Genomic DNA, 24,776 nt, shown 5'->3' with positions numbered 1-24,776 from the left:
AGTACACACAACACACCTGACTCTGGGCTTATTTGGATGACTGGTGTCCCTCTTTGAGTCACATGACAACAGCTTGTAACATGGAGAGGATGAAGGGCTTATTTTGACTCCTCTGTAGTCCTTGAAGCAGTTATTCTTTGGGTGGTTCTAGGTTTCACAGCCTGCAAGTTTTATTGCTCCCCCCAGAATTCTGGAGGCTTCCAGAACATAGAGGGCTGGGAAAGTCCAATGGGTAGCCTGAATATGTATTGTCTGTTCGCCAATCCCTGGAGAGGTGTGCTCAGTAGATGGCTGGAAAAGAATATAATCTGGTGCAGCCCTATTCTAGTCTGACTGGAGAAGTTTTTAGCCTGAGGGGCTGTTGTCCCTTTTGAGGTAGTCTTGCTGATGGTCTCCTGATGATTATCAAGCAGAGCTTGGGGGGCCTATTTCTAATAACTTCTGGAGCTAAGAATTTGGGTCTGGATGACCCACTGTGGTGTGCCTGGTGAGAGCTGGGGGGTGTGCAGCTGCCATGGGAAATTGTGAGTACTGATCCAAGCAGAATCTAGTGACTGTTTGCTGATCTACTTATGGGGCCCAGCAGTAGCGCTTTCTCTGAGGCAGCTCCTACAGGGTCTCATTTCTGGCCTTCCTCTTGGCTACTGTTTAAAAATTGCTCAACAAAGCTGCGTGGGCTACAAGTCAGCATTTCTAGAGTATCCCATACCACCCCCAACCACTCTCCTGTTACAAATTCTACAAGCAATACATCACAAATAGACATCCCCTAGTCTGTTTAATGGAGCCAGAGTGAATGGACTGTTGCTTGTGTGAATGATGGCCTCAGCACTGTCTTCGGAAAAGAACCGGTTAATCCAGCGGTCCCTACGGGGGTAGCACTATAAACTATATCAATTTTGGGCATCTCAGGTTCACTTGGTTAAATGTTAATAAACCTAGGGGATTTGAGGTGAAATATTACATGGAAGCAGAACTAATACATTTTCTGATCTTTACAAACAGGTCCTTAGGTAGCAGTATACTTTTGACCAATGTGACTGACGCCCTGTTACTGTGTTACTCTTGGTACTCGGGGTGCTCCTCTATGCAGGTTGAGAGACTCCAGGATGCATGCTTGGTACCAAGGAAACTGTTTGTTCAGAGTCCTCTACGATTAGTAAGACCTGGTATGGGTCCTGGAGCCATAGAGACTTGGAAGAGATGAAGTCTCCGATCCTGGGTCCATGTATTGCAATGATTGTGCAGGTGTGCCCTTGTAAGTTGTGGGCAACACATGGTGGATTGCTTTTTAGAGGCATTTGACAGGCAGTGAGGAGGAAGTATGTTGCCTATTCACTGCTTGTTTTAACCCTGTAAATGCCACACTACCACCCTGCAATCATGTGCATTACACATGGTTGCAGGGTGGTTGTGGAGTATCATCAGTCACTTGAATGAGTTGTGTTTCATATTGATAATGCCTACTGAACACAAAAGGGGTATAGAGAAGCAATGCATTTTGGCCGCAGCATGTGTACATCTGTCTGGCTGCCTTTGCAGCTTAAGGGGGGGCAATAGAAAAGTAAGATAAACCTGTGTTTTTTCACTGCTCCTCCAACTGTGTAATTCAGCCCCAAGAGAGCAGCAAGAAATGGTGCATGGATATACAAAAGTTTGAGTTCTGTCCGGAGGAAAGAGAAAGAGGTCCAAGCTTGAGAGACAGGGGAGTACTGCTGCAAAGTGACAGCTAGGAGGGTGAAGTAGTTGCATCATTTGAAGCGCCTCACTATAGCTCAGGGGTACCCAACCAGTGGCCCGGGGGCCACATATAGCCCGCGGAGCCCTCTGATGTGGCCCGCGACCTCATGTTCTGGGATAGGAGGTTGGCAAGCCCAGACCGTGGCTTGCTGACCCGCCATCCCAGAGCATCAGTTTTTGAATGAAGCTGGCGGTAGAGGAAGTAAGCGACTGCACAGCAGAGCCACATAAGCTGATGCTTCCTGTATAGCACCAGCTCCTGTCTCAGGTGGAGTGATGAGTGATTGAGTGACCAAATGCATCCGTCTGGGACAGCAACAGCCAGCAATACCTGAATGAAAGACAGTTATTATATGTCATTTTATTACTAAAATCACAGTATGTTTATGGGCATATCTGTCTGCAGTGGTTACTGGTTTACTTTGAAACTGATCCACAGGTGCAGCACAGTGCGCCTGCAGGTGACCTGCACCGAGCCATAGGCTTCTGTTATTATCTGCAGGTTTGGTAAGCTTTCAGAAAGTGCATTATACCTGCAGGATATAATAGGATTCTTTGGCAAAGTGCAGCTAACCCACAGGAAAGCCACAGTTGCACTACGCTGCACCCGCAGTGCTGGTAAACCGCAGAAAATCAATGTGAAAGCAGCCTTGGGCCCCTTTCAAATGATTGCTCCAACCCCTTTTGGACCCTCCATTCACCTCTATGGAACGGCAGATGTAATGTTCATTTACATCCACCTACCTCCAATCCAACCCGCAAAAAAAACAAAACAGAAGGAAATTCGTCCCCGTCCGTCTGATTGGATCAGAGGGCCCATAGAGTAGATTGAACTGTGTCCATTCTGCATATGTGGAGTGAACACGGATCTGTCAAATGCCCGCTCTGCTTATTGTGGCCCTCTCTCTTCAAAAGGTTGGGCACCCCGCTATAGCTAATTCCCTACACCACACAACAGCATTGTCATGCCTCCTTTATCCTTTGTCTGTCCTTCATAGATGGAAGAAATTGATGAAGACAATCTGGTTCCTGAGTCCGAAATCAGAGAGGAAGAGGTAGCGGATGATGTGGATGCAAAACCCGACCGGAGCCAACGGTTCCCTTTTTCCTTCAGGTTAGTCATGTAATCAGATGCTGGGCACCAGACAATTGGATGTCTCTTTCCTGGAAACCTCAGACTATCAAATATTCTGTACGGTAGTTAAAATTGCATTTCATTCCATTCTTGGACGCGGTCTGTAGATAAGTATTTTTAAGCACATGGCCGAGGGAATTAAATTGTACCCAAACCCAAGAAAACAAAAATTGTAATGTATTGCAGCTTTAAAGTCTGTGAACTGCACAAAAATTCCATCCAATGTTGTGGAGATGAGGCGCGGAGGAGGTAGTAGTAGTCCAAACCAGGAGGAGGTGGTAGTAGTCCAAACAAGGTGACAACACTGTTCCTCCATAAATACAGTATGGTAAGTTAGTTGTTACCATAGGACAGGAAGTGTTACTATCAAATCAGCAGGTAAAGGGGAAAATATAAATTAAAGAATCATGAAAACCGAAAACAAATGAAGCTGCAACATATTACATTTTTTTGGACTGGATTTACATATGCATTTAATCTGTGGTTCACCATAGAACTAGGAACCTGCATAGGTGACAGCACTGACAGTTCTTAATTAACAGGAGTGTTGTTTCCAATCATGATGATCTCCCAAGGTAAATACACTGTTCACTGTGGAAGGGAAGATTTTGAATGTTTCCCAGAGCTTGTTCCCATTCTTTGCAAAGTGAAATTTCACCACATTCACTAAGCACAGCCTCCTAAATCAATCCTAGTATTTGTATTGTGAAAACAATGGCTGTGTTATGATTTATCACCACTAGATGGTGATGAAATGCCATAATACAAGTTATAAGAATCCTTACTGATCATACAATGGGTTTGATTTCCTGAAGGCAAATAGTGTTTACTTTGCAAGAGAAGTTGTACTTTGCAGAAGAATTTTGTCCAGAGTTTAGTGAACATGGTGACGTTTATCTTCCAGCCCTATGCAAGTTTAGCGCTGCTATTTTACCTGCTGTACTATTATTTTTGTAAATTTTAGTTTGTCTAAAGCTGCAGTTTGGCTTAGGCTAATTATGCTAAAGTTCTGGCTTCTGTACCAGTTTGGCTGGGTTGTGCTAATTTCCACTTGACCGTGGGTGTCGCTTTCACCACCAGTAAGTGTTGGAAATGCAACAAGCTAAATGTATTTGGTACCCCTTTTACTCAGAAACGGGCTGTTTCTGAGTAAAAGTGGTAAAAGGGGTACCAAATACTTAATGGGAGTGGTCTACCCGCTATGCATTCTGGGTAAGGGTACGTAAGGTACCGATGCCATAGTCGGGGGTTTGTTTTGCCCCGCCTCGTGGCCCTTCTGGCCTGGGGTGTGTGATGCTTTGATCAATGCTCAGGCTTCGCAACTGAAGAGTGGACCCAGGGATTCTGGGACCTACTGGTCCAGAGATGATGGCCTGAGGGGAGAAGCCACGCAACTGGAGGATCCAGGGGAGGATTGCATAACAAGATCGCTAAACTTATCAAGTCTGTGGCAGAGACTTTGTTTGAGCATTTCACCGGCTGATAGGTCAGTGAGTGAGGCCTGTCCGGTGATTGCTAGATCCAGCTTGTGGAAGCCATTTATCCCCTGGATAAAGGAAATGCCTCTAACCCGCAATTATAGGGTACCTGAACTCCCCTTATCCTCTACCCCTCTATTGCAAAAGTGTGAGTGCTTCGGGGGTAAGTGCTACACAAGCAAAAAAAAAAAAAAATATATATATATATATATATATATATATATATATATATATATATTATAAAATTAATTTTTTTTAATGATTTTATAATACTGGATTTATATCGCGCCAACAGTTTGAGAAATTTATAATGGTCGACTGTACGTTCACAATACAATAAAACACAAGAGGATTAACAGGGCCCTGCGCCTAAGAGCTTATTTTCTTCTATATAAAACTTTTATGAGTGTTCTGGGTTTTGGGTGTTCTTTCACCACATTTGCTAAGCACTGGAGAAAATTCCCTTGCAAAGTGAACAGCCCCTTTGCCTTTAGTAAATCCACCCTAGTAGGACCATATTTTTATCATGAAAACAATGCTTGTGTAATGAATTATGACCACTAGATGGCAATAAGATGCCATAGTATAAGTTATAGGATTTCAAAATGATAAGCCAATTTTTTATTTATTTATTTTTTTTTTCATTTTCCTTGCACCTGATTTGGGTATTCTTTAACCACTTCCCGACCGCCGCACGACGATGTACGTCGACAGAATGGCACGGGCAGGCATAAGGGCTTACATGTACGTCCTTGCCTTCCCGCGGGTCGGGGGCCCGATCGGGCCCCCGCCCGGTGCCTGCGGCGGTCGGTTTTCGTTCGGGAGCGATCCGGGATGAGGGGGCGGCCATTCATTCATGGCCACCCCCTCGCGATCGCTCCCGACGAATAGAAATCCTTCGTCACATCACTTCCTCTCCTGTAATGTAAACACAGGAGAGGAAGTGATGTAATCTCTCCTCCGTGTCGGTATTTTTCGTTCCGACACCGAGGAGAGAGGATCAGTGAGTTGCACCAACACGACACTACACAGTAGAACATGCCAGGCACACTCACACCCCCCCGATCACCCCCCCCAATTACCCCTGCCCCCCAGTCACAGTGACACCAATGTCATTTTTTTTTTTTTTGCATTGGTGTCATTTGTGACTGTAATAACTGTTAGGGCAGTTAGGGTTAGCCCCCTTTAGTTCTAATGTACCCCCCTAACCCCCCCAATAAAGGTTTAACCCCGTGATCACCCCCCGTCGCCAGTGTCACTAAGGCTGGGTTCACATTGCAGCGGTTTATGAGAACGAATGTGATTCGCACCGCACTGCAGTGCAAATCACATCCGATCTCTGTGCGATTCGAGTTCAGCCATACAGATAGTATGGCTGAATTCGCATCGCACCCGCCGCACCCGCCGCAAATTCGCACGGGACCCTTTTTTTGGCCCGCAGCAGAATCGGATCGCATGGGTGTTCACACCATGCGATCCGAGTTTGCAGATCGCACTGCGATATGCGAACTGATCTGGGGGTGTCATTAACATTTCACTGACACTCCCAGCAGTTCGCATAGGGCAGTGTGAACTGCCGCCGGGAATCATGCGATGCGGGAACCCGCCGCGGATTCGTGGCGTTCCCGCATCGCTCCAGTGTGAACCCAGCCTAATAAGCGATCGTTTTTCTGATCGCTGTATTAGTGTCACAGGTGACGCTAGTTAGGCAGGTAGGTATTTAGGTTCGCCGCAGCTTTTTATAGCGCCAGGGACCCCCATATACTACCGCATAAAGCCCCCTGATTGCCCCCTAGTTAACCCTTTCACCAGTGATCACCATATAACTGTTACAGGTGACGCTGGTTGGTTAGTTATTTTTTATAGTTTCAGGGCACCCGCCATTTATTACCGAATAAAGGTTTAACCCCCTGATCACCCGGCGGGTGTCATTTGTGACTGTAATAACTGTTAGGGCAGTTAGGGTTAGCCCCCTTTAGTTCTAAGGTACCCCCCTAACCCCCCCCCATAAAGGTTTAACCCCGTGATCACCCCCCGTCGCCAGTGTCACTAAGGCTGGGTTCACATTGCAGCGGCTTATGAGAACGGATGTGATTCGCACCGCACTGCAGTGCAAATCACATCCGATCTCTGTGCGATTCGAGTTCAGCCATACAGATAGTATGTCTGAATTCGTGTCGCACCCGCCGCAAACTCGCACGGGACCCTTTTTTTGGTCCGCAGCAGAATCGGATCGCATGGGTGTTCACACCATGCGATCCGAGTTTGCAGATCGCACTGCGATATGCGAACTGATCTGGGGGGGTCATTAACATTTCACTGACACTCTCAGAAGTTCGCATAGGGCAGTGTGAACTGCCGCCGGGAGGCATGTGTTGCGGGAACCCGCCGCAGATTCGTGGCGTTCCCGCATCGCTCCAGTGTGAACCCAGCCTAATAAGCGATAATTTTTCTGATCGCTGTATTAGTGTCACAGGTGACGCTAGTTAGGCAGGTAGGTATTTAAGTTCGCCGCAGCTTTTTATAGCGCCAGGGACCCCCATATACTACCGCATAAAGCCCCCTGATTGCCCCCTAGTTAACCCTTTCACCAGTGATCACCATATAACTGTTACAGGTGACGCTGGTTGGTTAGTTATTTTTTTATAGTTTCAGGGCACCCGCCATTTATTACCTAGTCTCACTAGTGTACCCCTAAATTTAGGGGTGTCTACTTTCCAAAATGGGGTCATTTGGGGGGGGGTTTGTGCCATCTTGGCATTTTATGGCCTTCAAAACTGTAACGCCCTTAGAAAGCCTGAAGGCGGTGCTTGGTTTTCGGGGCCCCGTACGCGGCTAGGCTCCCAAAAAGTCCCACATATGTGGTATCCCCGTACTCAGGAGAAGCAGCAGAATTTATTTTGGGGTGTCATTTCACATATGCCCATGGCATGCGTGAGCAATATATCATTTAGTGACAACTTTGTGAAAAAAAAAAAAAGTTTGTAATTTTCCCGCAACTTGTGGCAAAATATAAAATATTCCATGGACTCAACATGTCTCTCAGCAAATAGCTTGGGGTGTCTACTTTCTAAAATGGGGTCATTTGTGGGGGTTTTGTGCCATCTTGGCATTTTATGGCCTTCAAAACTGTAATAGGTAGTGAGGAGTGAAGTCAAATATTTACGCCCTTAGAAAACCTGAAGGCGGTTCTTGGTTTTCGGGGCCCCGTACGCGGCTAGGCTCCCAAAAAATCCCACATATGTGGTATCCCTGTACTCAGGAGAAGCAGCAGAATTTATTTTGGGGTGTCATTTCACATATGCCCATAGCATGTGTAAGCAATATATCATTTAGTGACAACTTTGTGTAAAAAAAAAAAAAAATAAATAAATTTTCTGTCATTTATTCAATCGAGGCAAAAAAATAAAATATTCAATGGGCTCAACATGCCACTTATCAATTTCCTTAGGAGGTCTACTTTCCAAAATGGGGTCATTTGGGGGGGTTTTGTACTGCGCTGCCATTTTAGCACCTCAAGAAATGAGATAGGCAGTCGTAAACTAAAAGCTGCGTAAATTCCAGAAAACGTACCTTAGTTTGTAGATGTGACAACTTTTGCGCAAACCAATAAATATACAATTATTGACTTTTTTTTTTACCAAAGACATGTGGCTGAATACATTTTGGCCTAAATGTATGACTAAAATTGAGTTTATTGGATTTTTCTAATAACAAAAAGTAGAAAATATCATTTTTTTTTTCAAAATTTGCGGTCTTTTTACGTTTATATCGCAAAAAATAAAAATCGCAGAGGCAATCAAATACCATCAAAAGAAATCTCTATTTGTGGGAAGAAAAGGACACAAATTTTGTTTGGGTACAACATTGCATGACCGCGCAATTGCCAGTTAAAGCAGCGCAGTGCCAAATTGTAAAAAGACCTCTGGTCATTTACCAGCAAAATGGTCCGGTCTGAAAGTGGTTAAAGAATGACTTTTCACCACATTCTCTAAGCCCAGGCTTTTTACCTCTTTGTCACTAAGCACTCTAAGCCTCTTTGTAAAACAATCCTAGTAGTCCTCTTTTATCATGAAAACAATGCATGTGTTATGACTGATCACCACTAGATGGCGATGAAAAACGTAATACAAGTTATAAGAATCCCTAATTGTAACAGCCTCATAGTCCATGGGTTTGATTTACTAAAGGCAACAAGACTGTTTTCTTTGCTAGTGAAGTTGAACTTTGCAGGGGAATTTGCCACATAACTTAGGCAATGTGGGGATACTCTGTTGACTTTCATCTTCTTGCCATATGCAAGCAAAAAAAGCTGTTTTTAATTCTTTTTATAATGCAGGATTGATAAAGCACCAGCAGTGCTTTACAATATAAAGGGAGACAGTACAGTTGCAATACTACTATACTATATTGTATAATGCAATAGTACTATAAAATACAAGAGGATTAACAGGGCCCTGCTCATGAGAGCTTACACATTTACTAAATACTGGAGAACATTCCCTTGTAGTGTGTGACTTTCCTTGCAAAGTGAACAGCCACTTTGCCTTTAGTAAATCAATCATAGTATGACCATATTTTTATCATGAAAAAAATGCTTGTGTTATGAATTATCACCACTAGATGGCAGTGAAATGCCATCATACAAGTTAAAGGGCACCTCAATAATAAGCCATATGTAAAAAATATTTACTGTCAGTTAAAGTGTATTAAAGCCAAAAATTTTGTGTTTCGTACTTTTGAATAGTGCTGGGAGGATTACAACCCCTATAATGTTTTTATTGCTGTATTTGTCTCTGCTGGGGAGATGTACCCTCTATTTGACCTGGTGACCATTGTCACTGGGACAGGAAGTGATGTAAAATTTTGGGTTTCACATTTGTTACCAGAACAGGAAGTGCGGTGACAACTGTGAAGCATTTTTGTAGAGATCCCTTCTTACTTCCTGTTGTGTCTCTGGGACATACACTTTAATTGTTAATCAGAAAGAAGCATAGTATTGTTGAATGCTGATATTGGCTTTGATTTTAGCAGAACGCAAACTGAATAAAAAAAAAAAAAAAAAAAAAATAAGATCCTCCATTCAGTTGATTTAGAGAGCTCTTGTTGATCTTGACTCTGTCAACTTAAGCGCTCATGGTGGAATTTTGTCAATCGCTCCACCAAATATCTGTGCGAGTGTGCCAGAGGAATGATCGTAATATGCTGTAATTTGTTTTAATCTATTGCACACTCCTAGGAGTGATCTATCGTGTTTTGAAACCAAGGCAGAGCTGGGCACTTGAAAAAGAACAATCTCCTGGAATTTCAGATACTCAGCTTTTCCAGGAAGTAGCAGTGAGTTTGGCACATGATATCACCTCCTGGAAAAGGTGGAGACCAGGATCTAGATAAAAGGTTTTTATGACAGGCTTAAGTATGTATATGTTGTACCTCTGGGATCCCTATAGAAGCTTGAAATCAATGTAATAAACACCCCCGCCATCTCCACTAGCTTCAGGTCCCATGCCGAGAGGCTGACCTGTTGCATTCTGAACAAAGGAGGTCACTTGCTTGCCAAGGGCAGCATCTAAAGAATGCTTTACATTTTTAATCAATGAATGCAATGCATCCAAACCACCCTTTCTGCCCCACAAATATCCCCTCTTTACTTAGGTTTGTACCCTAGCCCCCTTTTTGGGCTCCCAGCTACACCCCCCCCACCTTCTTCTCACCTATACCGCCCAAACCCCCTATTCTTCTAACCTCTGAACCCAAAATCCCCCTCTGCACCCCACCCTCTTTCTGCTAACCTCAGAACCCTACCCCTTTCTGCTCACCCAAGCCCCCACCCCCCATCTTACCTTTACAGCCCAAACTAACTACCTCTCTTCTAACCTCTGCACCCCAACTCCCCCTCTCTGCTTACTTCTGTGATCCCAAGCCCATCCTGCTTCCCTACCCCTCTGATAACCTCTGCACACCAAAAGCCCTTCTGCACCCTAACCCCACTGCTCACTTTTGAACACCAGCCTCCTTGCTAACCTATGCACCCCAAAACTTGTTCTGCTGTACCCCAACTCCCTCCTGCTTACCACTGTACTCCACTCTGTCTACTCGCCTCTCTACACCTAGCCCCCCTCTGCACCTCAGACCCCCCTCTTTGCTCACCTCCACATCCCAAACTCCCCTCATAGTTGACCTCTTCACCCCAATTCTCCCCCTCTGCTTACCCTTGTTCCCAAAACCCCTCTCTCTGATCATCTCCACACCCCAAACCCCTCTACTTACCTCTAGACTCTCCTGTGCACCCAACCCTCTTTCTGCTCATGTTTTCACCTACCCCTCTCTCTTCTCACCTCTACAACCTAGCCTCCCTCTCTTCTATCTTCTGTACCACAAACCCTCTCCCTCTGCTAACCTCAGTTCCCCTCTCTGCTCACTTCTGCACCCCATTCTCTCTGCTCACACCCCAAACCCCCCTAATGGTTCACCTTTGCACTCCACTGCATTTTTTTTGCACCCTAGCCTTAGGGTAGGAATGAGCCAGTGTGGCCAAGCTATAACTACTGAGGCTGCAATACTCTTGTAGCGAGCAATGAGCAAACTTGGAAAAACAAGGGCAGGTGGATATAGCATCGGCAATCAGGACAGTAGGAGTAGGATAAACGGGGCATGTTTCTTGGGTGTGCATGTCTCCCCCTCCATTAAAACACTGTACCTGGGGCACATTCCCCTCTTGCCTCCCCCTTGCCCCGGCTCTAGGTGTATGTAGCATGCAAAGTGTCCACAACTGGTTAAGCTCTCTGAATGTGACAGTGAGGGCTGTCAATAAAGCAAATCTTCAATTTTCATCAAAGGTTTACTTTAAAGCGGCAATAATGGTCAGTCTTCAAGGCACCTCTCAGCTCCGACGTTCAGCTCTGAGAGTCATCCTCAGACATAGTGAGTAGAGCTAAATGAAGAGTCGAATATAAAACTTCCATAAGTAATCTGACCTTTCCTTGAAACTGATACAATTGTTTTGGTGGTCAGAAATGAACCAAGGGCAGAAATCCCAACTATTCTCCTTGGGAGATATAATTCACTGTACGTTTTATCTAAGCGTACAAAGGTATTATAATTTTGGGCTGAAATTTCATATTCTTGCATCAACTTTGACAAAACTGATATTTCAGGTACACTAGAGGTTAAGTCTGGTGGGCTAAGTCACCTGTCAACTTTTGACCCTCTCGAGGTTTCAAAAGTGAAAGCTCTACCAGTGCTCAAAGCAAGGTCCATAAATACATAGTTGAGCGAGTTTGGGGTGGAGGAACTTGACTGGCCTGCACGGAGTCCTGACTTCAACTTGTCAGAACACCTTTTGGGATGAATTCGAGTTGAGACTGCGAGTCAGGCCTTCTCGACCAACATCCGTGCCAGACCTCACAAATGCGCTTCTAGAAGAATGGACAAACATTCCCATAGACACACTCCTAAACCTTGTGGACAGCCTTCCCAGAAGAGTTGAAGCTGTTATAGCTGCAAATGGTGGGCCAACTCAATATTGAACCCTACAGACCAAGACTGGGATGCCATTAAAGTACATCTGTGTGTAAAGGCAGGCATCCCAATACTTTTGACAATATAGTGTATTTGTGGATTGCTCACAGTATTTTGGTTATCTAACACTTTGTGTGAACATTAAAATGTGTTTTACACATTAACAAACCTGGTGGATTTATTATGATTGTCTTTAGTTTTCACAATGTCCATTTGTTAGTAATATTTACTGGGTTTTTTTCACCATTATTTTTAAATCTCTTGCTTTATTATGTTTTTTTTTTCCCCCTGTAATTGATATTGGTGAGGGCAGCACTTCACTACATATGATGATGTTGATACACAATGTGTAGTAATTGTACCAGGTTTTTGTCACATTGTTACATTTCAGAAGTCTTCTCTAACCTTGGGCAGTCTATTAGTGGTTTGCAACATGGCAAGATGTTTCCTGAGTTTGGCAAACAGTTTTTAACAATCTCTTGTAACATGGAAGCCGCGTCCCTGACAGTCTCTAGTATATATTGGGGAATTCAGCTCAGTGATAGAAGCATTCGTAGTGAGCCCACGCCAGTCTGAACTGTAGTTCAGAGCTTGCCATTAGACATGTGCTGTTCGTTTCGTTTTGAATTAATATTATGACATTTTTTTTTCCCTATATTTCCAAATACCCAAATTACAATATAAACAAATTTTACCTAATGCCCCAAATAACGAAACAAATTTTGTCTGAATTATTTTGGAAATTTGGACCGACATTCGAATCGAATTTTACATTGAACTCCAGTCTAATTCTAACTGTACACATATTGCTGAAATCAAAGCCTGTGTGTGTTATCAGAGTACCGTTTCAAAATAATGCTGTTTTAGCTAAGCCAAAGGTAATTTAACCACTTCAGCCCCGGAAGATTTGGCTGCTGAATGACCAGGCCATTTTTTGCGATTCAGTGCTGCGCCGGTTTAACTGACAATTGCGCGGTCGTGCAATGCTGTACCCAATCAAAATTGACCTCTTATTTTTTTTTGTTGGTATTTGATCACCTCCTGCAGTTTTTTATTTTCTGCACTATAAAACCAAAGAAGCAACAATTTTGAAAAAAAAACAAAAACGCATTTTATACTTTTTGCTATAATATAATTTTTTTTTTTTTTTTTGGAAAAGCTAATTTTTTCTCAGTTTAGGCCTATATGTATTCTTCTACATATTTTTGGTAAAAAATAAAATAAAAAAATCACAATAAGCATATATTGATTGGTTTGCACAAAAGTTTTAAGGTCTACAAAATAGGGGACATCCAATGCTCCATAGACCTCTATGGAGCATCCGTTTAGGTCCACCTGTCAGTTTTTCATCGTTCGTGTGAAAGAGGCCTTATTCTTGTATCGCAGAGGTCATCTCTGAACTTGTTTCTTCCTTGAGAAATCCTATCACAAGAAACATGTAGTGCATACAATATAAATGTGTACGTGGCTCAGGTTACTTCAGCTGTTATGTTTGGTGCGTGCGGGAGGCATGCAATGCTAATTGGTTTCCCGAAAGTAAAGAGGAAGTAAACCTGCCTAACCCCCAGAGTCCAACATTTCCTGGCTTGAAGCACAAGTATTCTCTTTGCTGCTTTTCTCCAATGCCTCCATCTTTAGACTCCATGCACACTGGCTTAAAAAAATCACTGCTTCTGGAGGAGTTTAGCGTTTTGCCTGTAGAAGAAGCTCAATGTTTTCCTATGTGTCCATGCACATTAGGACGTTTAGAGGACAAATGGCAGTACACTGATATTCCCAATGAAAGGCTGTGCAGCGGGGGGCATGTCAGCACAAGTCTGATCATTGGAGGAGAGAAGATGGAGTTACCAGCATAGCTACAGAATTGACCATGCTGTGCTCTCCTGCCTAGTGTGGTCAGTTTTCAATTGGAAAGCAAGGGGACTGGAAGGAACACCAGGATTTCACACAAAAGAAGCAATACAAAGAGAACTGGAGACTTTCTCATTCAAGCACATGGTACAGCAGGAAGATATCAGCAATATGAAATGTTGAGTTTACATACTCCTTTAATGGAAATCCAGTGCCGGCATCCCATGGGTGTCTGCTAGGGCTATGGGACCTACAAAAGAACCTGCAGGCGTGTATGTGCCATATCCTCCACGCATGTGCAGATATGCCAAGTGTCTCTTCCCATTCTCAAGCATAGACCAATCTGGTCTTGAAACGTCTACATCACACATCTTGGGAGGCAGCTTGCAAGATATCACAAATGCACAAGAAACCTGTAGTATGTCTGTGCATGCGTTGAGTATCGCTACATTATCCTGGTCTAGAATTTAGCAGGCAAAACAAAAATGAATAGTTTTAATAATTCGTTATAATTCATATTTCTAATTATTATTTTTTTTAACTTTTTTTTTTATGTTGTCTTTGTCTTCCTTGAGGTGTATCTGACCTAAAAAAACAAACCTGTAATATATTGCAACTCACTGGTTCTTATGTGGCTACATTATTTTTATTTTTGGAATATATTTAATATTTTACTTTTTCGGTGGGGGTGTATTTTTTTTCTTTAATATTTTAATTTTCTTTTGGTGGGGGGCACCCCATTTCTTCTTTCCTCTCTTTCTCTCCGTCTCTTTCCTCTTCTCCCAGTGATCCTGCCAGTGACACATTACCTCTCCTACCTCCTGTATCAGGACAAATTAAACAGAACACATCCTTCTCGCATGTTAATAACATAAGGAGGGGTGTTCTGTAGTCCTCACAATGAGCTGGGAACAATGTGACTGATAAGAGTGCCAAGCTGCATACAGCTGTTTCAGGCTATTTAGCCCTCATCAATGCAGTGTATGGAAACCATGGCTTCTATGAAGTAGGGCTTGGCACCCAACAGACATGAGCAGAAGGAACTCAATTAATCAAAAATTCCTTCACGCTAATCTGTGCATTACGTTGTAAAAACAATGCCTTGAATGGCATGAAATGGAGAGAAGGCGTCGAGTGACCTGCCAGCTGTGTGTTCAGCGTAAGTTTATTTAGCGCTCGGTGCTGACACAGGGCGATGAACCATACTATGATTTCACATCTCCTCCTAATTTGCATGAGATGGTAAAATCCGGGAAAATCTCAAATGTTTGTCCGGTGGACTTTGTTCCTTTGCTGTATCCACAGCTGGAGGAGAACCTGTCAATGGGTGACCTATATAAAATTACAGCAGAAGGGGGTGCCAGTGGGAAATGCCTCCATCATATACTATAAGCTAACATCCAGGAACCAGTCAGCTGATCACCCATAGGAGGAGATTTACTAAACCCAGAGCACTCAGAATCTGATGCAGCTCTCTGCATGGTAGCCAATCGGCTTCTGACTTCAGCTTGTTCAATTAAGCGTTGACAATAAAACCTGGAAGCTTATTGGTTTCTATGCACAGCTGCACCAGCTTCTGTGTGCTCCAGTTTTAATAAATCTCCCCCTTAGATTCTATATCTATGACCTCCACGCTGTATATTTTTGCATTTCAGAGGTGAACTCCTGGCAAATATTAGAAAAACGACATAGTCCAGTTACATATTAATTCAAAAAATCAATGCAAACATTTAAAAAATTGTTAGTATATATTATTTTCATAATATATGCAGAAATCAGGAGTGCCAGCGCTGCCAGCAAATCGTGCTGCTTTGGACATAGTGTTCTCATTCTAACATGTTTCAGCTACTGGGGGATGAAGGAGAAACTTTCAAGTAGCATTCAAGAAGGGAGCAGAGGAAGGGAATCGGTCCACTGTCCACTGTGCCACTGAAGTTAATGATTTTACAAAGGAAGGCACAGCTGTACAGGCTCCTCTCCTGTAATGAAATGACTTACTCGAATTTCACCGCACACTGTCAGCTTCTCATAATGTGCATTAGAAGCTGCAGTAAGTCGTAGGTAGAGCCCTCCGGCATCCTCCCCAGCCTAACTGTCCCTGCCCCGCCTCCATTATTCATTGGATGTCAATTCTTTCAATCATGGAGGCTCAGCATCACATGTGGGCGGTTATCATAGAAATACAGTCTGCCTAGGAAGACTGACTGACATGCCACCCATCACGGCATTTTGATATTTGCATAACTCCTCCCAAGAGCCAGCCCGCTTCACCACATCAGGTCTAAGGACTCCTGAGAGGAGAACTGAAGCGGGGTGCTGATGTTTTCAGGAAGCTCTGTACATAGTTGGCAACATAAATATTTTTAGGGACACTTTTTTTGTATGCAGGCGGAGCCTTATTTTAGTTGGAGTGGGGCATTCATTTGTAGGTGTGGTCTCAAAGGAGTGAAAAATGGGAGTGGTTTAAATTACACTACATATTGGACGTGGCTTGAAGGGGTTTGATTAGAGGAGAGAGAATAGAAATAGAAAGACGGCTTACAGTAGTAGTAGAGAATGTAATATGAGAGGGGGAGAGGGAGCTGGAGAGCGAGAGATGGAGGGAGGGATAGAGTACAGAATAGAAATAGAAAGATGGCTTACATAGAAGAGCGTGTGGTAATGTGTAGGGGGGGAGAGAGAGAGGGGGGGAGGGAGGGTGAGAGAGATGCAGGGGTGGGGAGAGATGGAGGGAGAGAGATGGATGGAGGGGGTGAGAGAGATGGATGGAGGGGGGAGAGGGAGATGCAGAGGTGTAGGGGGGAGAGAGAGATGGAGGATGAGAGAGAGATGCAGGGATAGAGGGGGAGAGAGATGCAGGGATAGAGGGGGAGAGAGAGAGATGCAGAGAGGGAGGGGGAGAGAGAGACTGAGGAAGAGATGGGGAGAATGAGAGGTAAAGAAACGAGGGATGAAGGGAAAGAAAGAGGGATGGAAATGTGTTAGGAGAAAGCTGCGGGAATCTTGTGTGAAAAAAAAAATATATATGTGTATGTATATATGTGTGTGTATGTGTGTGTGTGTGTGTGTATATATATATATACTACCGTTCAAAAGTTTGGGGTCACATTGAAATGTCCTTATTTTTGAAGGAAAAGCACTGTACTTTTCAATGAAGCTAACTTTAAACTAGTCCTAACTTTAAACAAATATACTCTATACATTGCTAATGTGGTAAATGACTATTCTAACTGCAAATGTCTAGTTTTTAGTGCAATATCTACATAGGTGTATAGAGGCCCATTTCCAGCAACTATAACTCCAGTGTTCTAATGGTACAATGTGTTTGCTCATTGGCTCAGAAGGCTAATTGATGATTAGCAAACCCTTGTGCAATCATGTTCACACATCTAAAAACAGTCTAGCTCCTTCCAGAAGCTACAAAACTGACCTTCCTGTGAGCAGATTGAGTTTCTGGAGCATCACATTTGTGGGGTCAATTAAACGCTCAAAATGGCCAGAAAAAGAGAACTTTCATCTGAAACTCGACAGTCTATTCTTGTTCTTAGAAATGAAGGCTATTCCATGCGAGAAATTGCAAAGAAATTGAAGATTTCCTGCAACAGCGTGTACTACTCCCTTCAGAGGACAGCACAAACAGGCTCTAACCAGAGTAGAAAAAGAAGTGGGAGGCCGCGTTGCACAACTAAGCAAGAAGATAAGCACATTAGAGTCTCTAGTTTGAGAAACAGACGCCTCACAGGTCCCCAACTGGCATCTTCATTAAATAGTACCCGCAAAACACCAGTGTCAACATCTACAGTGAAGAGGCGGCTGCGGGATTTTGGGCTTCAGGGCAGAGTGGCAAAGAAAAAGCCATATCTGAGACTGGCCAATAAAAGAAAAAGATTAAGATGGGCAAAAGAACACAGACATTGGACAGAGGAAGACTGGAAAAAAGTGTTGTGGGCGGATGAATCCAAGTTTGAGGTGTTTGGATCACAAAGAAGAACGTTTGTGAGACGCAGAACAAATGAAAAGATGCTGGAAGAATGCCTGACGCCATCTGTTAAGCATGGTGGAGGTAATGTGATGGTCTGGGGTTGCTTTGGTGCTGGTAAGGTGGGAGCTTTGTACAGGGTAAAAGGGATTCTGAATAAGGAAGGCTATCACTCCATTTTGCAACGCCATGCCATACCCAGTGGACAGCGCTTGATTGGAGCCAATTTCATCCTACAACAGGACAATGACCCTAAACACACCTCCAAATTGTGCAAGAACTATTTACAGCAGAAGCAGGCAGCTGGTATTCTATCGGTAATGGAGTGGCCAGCACAGTCACCAGATCTGAACCCCATTGAGCTGTTGTGGGAGCAGCTTGACCGTATGGTACGTCAGAAGTGCCCATCCAACCAATCCAACTTGTGGGAGCTGCTTCTAGAAGCGTGGGGTGCAATTTCTTCAGCTTACCTCAATAAATTAACAGCTAGAATGCCAAAGGTGTGCAATGCTGTAATTGCTGCAAAAGGAGGATTCTTTGACGAAAGCAAAGTTTGATGTAAAAACAATGTTATTTCAAATACAAATCATTATTTCTAACCTTGTCAATGTCTTGACTCTATTTTCTATTCATTTCACAACGTATGGTGGTGAATAAGTGTGACTTTTCATGGAAAACACAAAATTGTTTGGGTGACCCCAAACTTTTGAACGGTAGTGTATATATATATATATATACACACACACACACACACACACACACACACATATATATATATATATATATATATATATATATATATATATATATATGTATGTATGTATGTATGTATATGTATGTGTGTGTGTGTGTATATGTATATATATATAGATAGATAGAGATATATATAATGACTGTAATTACATGAAATCTTCACTGCAGAAAATAGTCTAAATTTCTTATATATATTATATTTGCGAATCTTATACATCCTATGGATGACATACTGTACATTTTGAAAATGCAATAGCAGCCTTGTAGCGAACATTTACCTTTTGCACTTACCAGACAATAATTAGAGCTTTTAATACATTTTTTTAAATTATAATATCATTCTTGAAACAATAGACAGCCATACAGATTACATATACACACATATATATATATATATATATATATATATATATATATATATATATATATATATATATATATATATATATATATATATATATATATATATATATGTATATGTAATCTGTATGGCTGTCTATTGTTTCAAGAATGATATTATAATTTAAAAAAATGTATTAAAAGCTCTAATTATTGTCTGGTAAGTGCAAAAGGTAAATGTTCGCTACAAGGCTGCTATTGCATTTTCAAAATGTACAGTATGTCATCCATAGGATGTATAAGATTCGCAAATATAATATATATAAGAAATTTTGACTATTTTCTGCAGTGAAGATTTCATGTAATTACAGTCATTACCTTTCATATTCTATAATGCAATACAAAAAGTGAGAGTTACACTATTGTTATACCGTACCATCAGTTCATAAGGATAACATTCTAAGCATTAGAAGTGTACACCAAGCACAGCTTTCTGTGCAGAGTGTGAAGTTAAGGAAATATTAGGCAACAACATGTCACGCTATTATAGTGGAGATGATTGACAAGTGATAGAGGAACATGCCCTTTGCCAAGGATGATTTTATTTAGAAATACGAAGTGTCTAATCTCACAAGATTACAGCCAATGTTTATTTGTTTTATTAGGGTACCCCAGGAAATTGATGTTGGGTTAACAAAGGGAGGGGGGAAAGCAGGGAATGTGCCTGATTTATTATGATGTCATGATAGGTGATATATTCTCAATATATTACTATGAATGATGATATTTCATTTTAGAGACACTTTTTCCCACAAATGGAGCTTTCTTTTGTTGGTATTTGATTACCTCTGTGGTTTTTATTTTTTGCGCTATAAACAAAAAAGACTGACAGTTTTGAAAAAAAAATGGAAAATTTATATCAAATACTTACTGTAATTTTCCTTTCCTGATGGACTCCATGGAAGCCTACGTATGGGTTAATCCCGCCTCTCATACCTCATAGGACCCCACTCCCATAAATCTTTGCTTCTAGCCAGAGACTGTGTTCCGTAACTTGGCCTACTCCACCAAACGGGAGGGAGCTCCTGCTGCCATGGAGTCCATCAGGAAAGGAAAATTACGGTAAGTATTTGATATAAATTTTCCTGACAGACTCCATGGCAGCCTACGTATGGGAAATAACTAGCCATACACACCCGGGTGGGCAATTGCTGGATAAAGAAAAAAAGGTTTAATTGGCACCGTCAACAGATAAGACATTCAAACCAAAATTAACCGAAGACAAGGACGCTGGTTCTACACAATAGTGCGTCATAAATGTATTGATTGACGACCATGAAGCCGCCTTACAAATCACTTCTGGAGAAACGTGACGGGCAGCCGCCCAAGATGTAGAAACGCTCCTAGTAGAATGAGCCGTCACCGCTTCTGGAGGAGCCAAACCCCTAGCCTTATAAGCCCCTTGGATGGCCTGAACGATCCAAGCTGCAATAGTTCGGGAAGAAGCACGTAAACCCTTATTCTTTCCATAGAAAAGGATGAACAGATGATCGGATTTCCGGAAAGGAGCTGTGGCTTTCAAATATTGTTTCAAAACGTCCCCAACGTCCAAAGGATGAATACCAGAATCTTCAGAGGCCTGAAAGATTGGAAGCACAATCTCCTGATTTTCATGGAAAACGGTTGACACCTTCGGATTTGACCCTAACATAGGGATCAAAACTGCTCGATCAGGGAGGAAAGTGAGAAACAGCTCCTTACAGCCTAGAGAACTGATCTCCGAAACCCTCTTAGCTGACGTAATGGCTACTAAAAAGGCAGTTTAACAATGAAGTTCTTTAATAGATACTTGATTCTCTGAAAAGTAATCCAGGACAAAGGGGAGATCCCACTTGGAAAACCTCGGTTTCCTCTGAGGTCTGAGCCTCACTGCTCCCTTGAAGAACTGTTTTGTGAGAGGGTGCTTGGCCCAGGAAACACCTGAAAAGGCAGATATTGCGGAAACCTGGACCCGCAAGGAGCTTAATGATAAGGACAAGTCCAGGCCTGTCTGAAGAAAGCCAATAACATCCCTTATCTTCGGGTCTTTACAGAAACCGTTGGTTGTGGACACAGTCTGCAAATTTTGACCAAATTCTCTGATAGACCCTGTTGGTACCTGGTCTTCTTCTAGCATTCAGTAAAGTAGCAATTGCCGTGTCGGGACAACCTAACGCTTCCAGCCTTTCCCTCTCAAAAACCATGCCATCAGATGGAGCTGGGATGGACATGGGTGAAGAGTCGTTCCCTGGGACAAGAGATCCGGTCTGGAGGGCAGAGGAACTGGATCCTGGAAACTGAGCTGCAACAAAAGTGGGAACCACGGCCTGTTGGGCCAATACGGAAGAACCGCTATTTCTTCGACCTCTTCCCACCTGAGCTTCGCCAGAAATCGGAGAATGATCGGAGTCGGGGGGGAAAGGCATAAGCTTTGTGGAATCTCCACTGGTCTGTCAGGGCATCCACTCCGAAGGCCTGAGGGCAACGACACCTCGTGTAATGTTTCTCCAGTTTTAAATTGCACGGGGAGGCAAACAGGTCCACTTCCGGTAGGATCCCCAGAGACGGAATCCAATCGAATACCTCGCTATGGAGAGACCATTTGTTGTTGTCCAGGGAGAATCTTGAAAGAAAATCTGCCTGGACATTTTGAACTCCTCGGAGATGAACTGCCGTCAGATCCATCAGATTCGACTGTTCTCAGGACATAATCGGGCTTGCTTCCCTCAGTAAAGAGAGACTGCGAGTGCCCCCCTGTCTTTTGACATAAGATACAGCTGTTGTATTGTCCATTCGAAGGAGAACTGAAGCTCCTGACGTCAGGTGAAGAAATGCTTGCAGCGATTGAAAGGCGGCTCGTAGTTCCACGCACGTTCGATACCATGCTCTGGACAGGGAAATCCCAACTGCCTTGGGCTACTTCCGAGAGACAGAGAGCACCCCAACCTCTGCTGCTGGCATCCGTTGTCACTGTGACCCAGGAAACAGGTGCTATGGAATGACAATGAAGATTTTTCCGCTGTAGCCACCAAGGGAGGCTCTCCCGCATGGAAGGGGTTATCCGGACAAGATGATCTGGAGCCCCTGGATCCCACTGTTGGTGGAACCCTTTCTGAAAGGGACGCATCTTCCATTGTGCCCACTTCACCATAGAGGCTGTGGCTACCATAGTGCCGATTTATCTTTTGACATTGAGAGACTCTGAGGAGAGAAGAGGACATTGCAAGCTGAATCCTGTTTTGGAACACCGGAATTTTCTCCAGGGGTAAGGAGATGGTGCTCATTACCGTGTTGAACTGGGCTCTGAGGAAGATTGGAGACTGCGTTGGCTCTAGATGGCTCTTCTCCTTGTTCAGGAGCCAGCCAAACTCCGTTGGGGTAGAGATAACCTGTTCCCAGTGAGACAACAGTTGCTCTTTGTCTTGAGAAAGTAGGAGCAGATCGCCCAGGTAGTGATGTAACCGGATGCGTCTGATCCTGATTAAAGCCACGACCGCCAGTAAGAGTTTTGAAAATACTCGAGGCGAAGTGGAAAGCCCGAATGGGAGACATGTAAACTGAAGATGCACCTGATCTACTGCAAACCTGAGATACTTCTGGTAATCTTCTGCAATCGGTACGTGGAAATAGGCATCCTTGAGGTCTATTGAGATAAGCCAGTCGCCTGGTTGAATAGCCTGGCGTATTGTTAGCAGAGACTCCATTTTGAATTTTTCCTTTTTTATGAAGGAGTTTAGATGTGTCGGTTCGATGACCGGTCTCCAGGAGCCATTCTTTTTGAGGACCATGAAAAGAGAGGAGTAAACTCCTTGAAATCTTTCCTCGGCTGGAACTGGAATGGCGGCCCCTTGAGCCATCAGTGATTCTGTGTATGATACAAGAATCTGTCTTTTTTCTTCTGAATGGGGAAGAACCGTTGGCATAAACTGGTGAATGGGTGGATTGTTGAAGACCCAAGAATGTCCTGAAGAGACCGTTTTGACTGTCCAGTAGTTCTGAATCGAGGCTGCCCAGACTTGCTGAAAACGGAGTAAACGAGCCCTGACTTGCTCCGTCTGGACAGACCCCATATCAAAAGGACCTTGAAGCCTCCCAACCACCAGAAGAAGAAGCTTTTGAGGACTTTTGACCTGAAGGCTGGCTTCTTTTCCAGTTCTTCCTAAACTCGTGTCCAGGTCTGTAGCGACGTGCGTCCCTAGCACGTTAAAGTTCTTGTCTGGGGAGAACTCTTCTCTGACCCATGAGACGGCGATCCTGAGGCAGTAAACCCGATTTACCTCCGGTAGCACGGGTAATAGCTAAGTTTGTTCCCAAAGAGGGAAGATCCCTCGAAAGGAATTTTACACCATGCCTGCTTAGAGGCAGGATCCGCAACCCATGGGCGCAACCACAGGGCACGTTTAGCTGTGACCAAAGAGAGCATTACGCAAGCTACCAGACGAATCATGTCCAGGGATGCCTCCCCCAGGAACGCAGAGGCCATCTTCAGTTCATGCACTGGTGAGATCTTGACCAGCTCTTCAGAAATGCTTCCTAAGTTTGTACCTATATCATCCGTCCATGATTCCATAACGCAGCGAGGGCTAGGGCTGGTTTACAAGCCATGCCTGCAGTAATGTAGATGCGCTTGAGGTCCATATCTATCTTCCTTTCCAGACCATCTTTAAAGGAAACTGAATCTTCCAGAGGGAGAGTAACATGCCTCACCAACCTCATCAAAGCGGCATCGATAAGAGGGGCTGACTCAAGATGTTTATCCTCATCGCTCTTGAAAGGATACATTTTTGCTACCTTAGAGATCAAGGAATTTTTCCTCTCAACCTTGTTCCACTCATCAGAAATAATTTCACCAAGTTCTTCCAGAAAAGGAAAATTTGGACAGTCTTTCTTGAGATGCTTGAAGTATTTCCTCTGCTTAGAGGGAGCTTCCACCGGTTCATCCAATTTTAAAGCATCTTTGACTGCTAAGAACGGAACCTGAGAAAATTCAAAACCTGTGCCAGGTTCATCCGTCTCCACCTCGCTATCGGAGGATCCACTAATAGAAAGACTGTGATGAGAGGGACCTGGAGCCTCAGGATTAACCACATCAGTAACTAGGGCTGGAAGCGAAGGATGATTGAAAGTATGGCTGGAATCTGACTTGTTCATGGATTCTTGGATCACCTTCCTGACCAGAGCCTCCACATGCTGGTCCTCAGATCCTCTTTCCTTCATAGCCCGAGAGTAGCATAACTCGCAGAGAGATTTACCCTCTGGAACCTGAGTTTTACATCCCCAGCAAGTCCTTTCCACAGAACGGCTGGAATGGCGGTAAGAATGGTGTCCAGAACCAGACTTTGAGCCTTCCCTCCTATGTCCGGAGGACGATCCGGTATGTCTAGTGCTTGAAGATGAATGATGGCGTTGTGACCTAGATTTGTCACTATCACCGTGTGTCAAGACTTGATTCATACCTAGAGGGGCTGAGAAAAGAGGATAAATAGTTAACTTGCTCCAGAAACCCAAATACAAACAGGCAGAGGGAAAAAAATTCCATCCTACCTGTGGCATAAGGGTTGGCCACTAGAGGGCGGTGACACATTAATCGCAGCAGAGATTTAAACAGCTAAAACAAACACAATTCAAATAAGCATGTAAAAAGGTAGGAACATAGAGAGAGCAATGATATGCACAGTACCACACAATAATACCCCCCCCCCCCCCCACCTTGAGCAGAAAAGTCACGAGCACGGGAAGTAGCTGCCTTGCTTGGAAACCTTCCAAAGCATAGCTGTCTCTGACAGCTATTTAAATCTGCCGCCATGATGAGGTCATTACGTTAGCAGCGCACCTGCGCTGTAACTAACGCCACTCCTACCGCCGCAATCTTGTCCCAACTGCGCACGCCTTGATCTCAGTCGAAGCTGCGCAGAGAGAGCGAATAGCGGCCATGGCTACA

General features: G+C 43.7%; 1 protein-coding gene across 1 annotated transcript in view; it reads left to right on the top strand.

Moving 5' to 3' along the window:
* Nucleotides 1-24,776, top strand: part of CASP7 (caspase 7) — a 99,438-nt gene that overhangs the window by 17,440 nt on the left and 57,222 nt on the right. The window contains exon 2 of the mRNA XM_077454994.1: nt 2,739-2,854. Coding sequence (XP_077311120.1) covers nt 2,739-2,854 — 116 coding nt within the window. The remainder of the gene's footprint in view (nt 1-2,738; nt 2,855-24,776) is intronic.

Source organism: Lithobates pipiens, unplaced genomic scaffold (genome assembly GCF_037356315.1).
Source record: "Lithobates pipiens isolate NorthernLeopardFrog02 unplaced genomic scaffold, aLitPip1_a1.2 Scaffold_25, whole genome shotgun sequence".
Taxonomy (NCBI): domain Eukaryota; kingdom Metazoa; phylum Chordata; class Amphibia; order Anura; family Ranidae; genus Lithobates; species Lithobates pipiens.
Note: the sequence above shows the minus strand (reverse complement) of the source record. Positions and strands in the feature narration are given on the sequence as shown.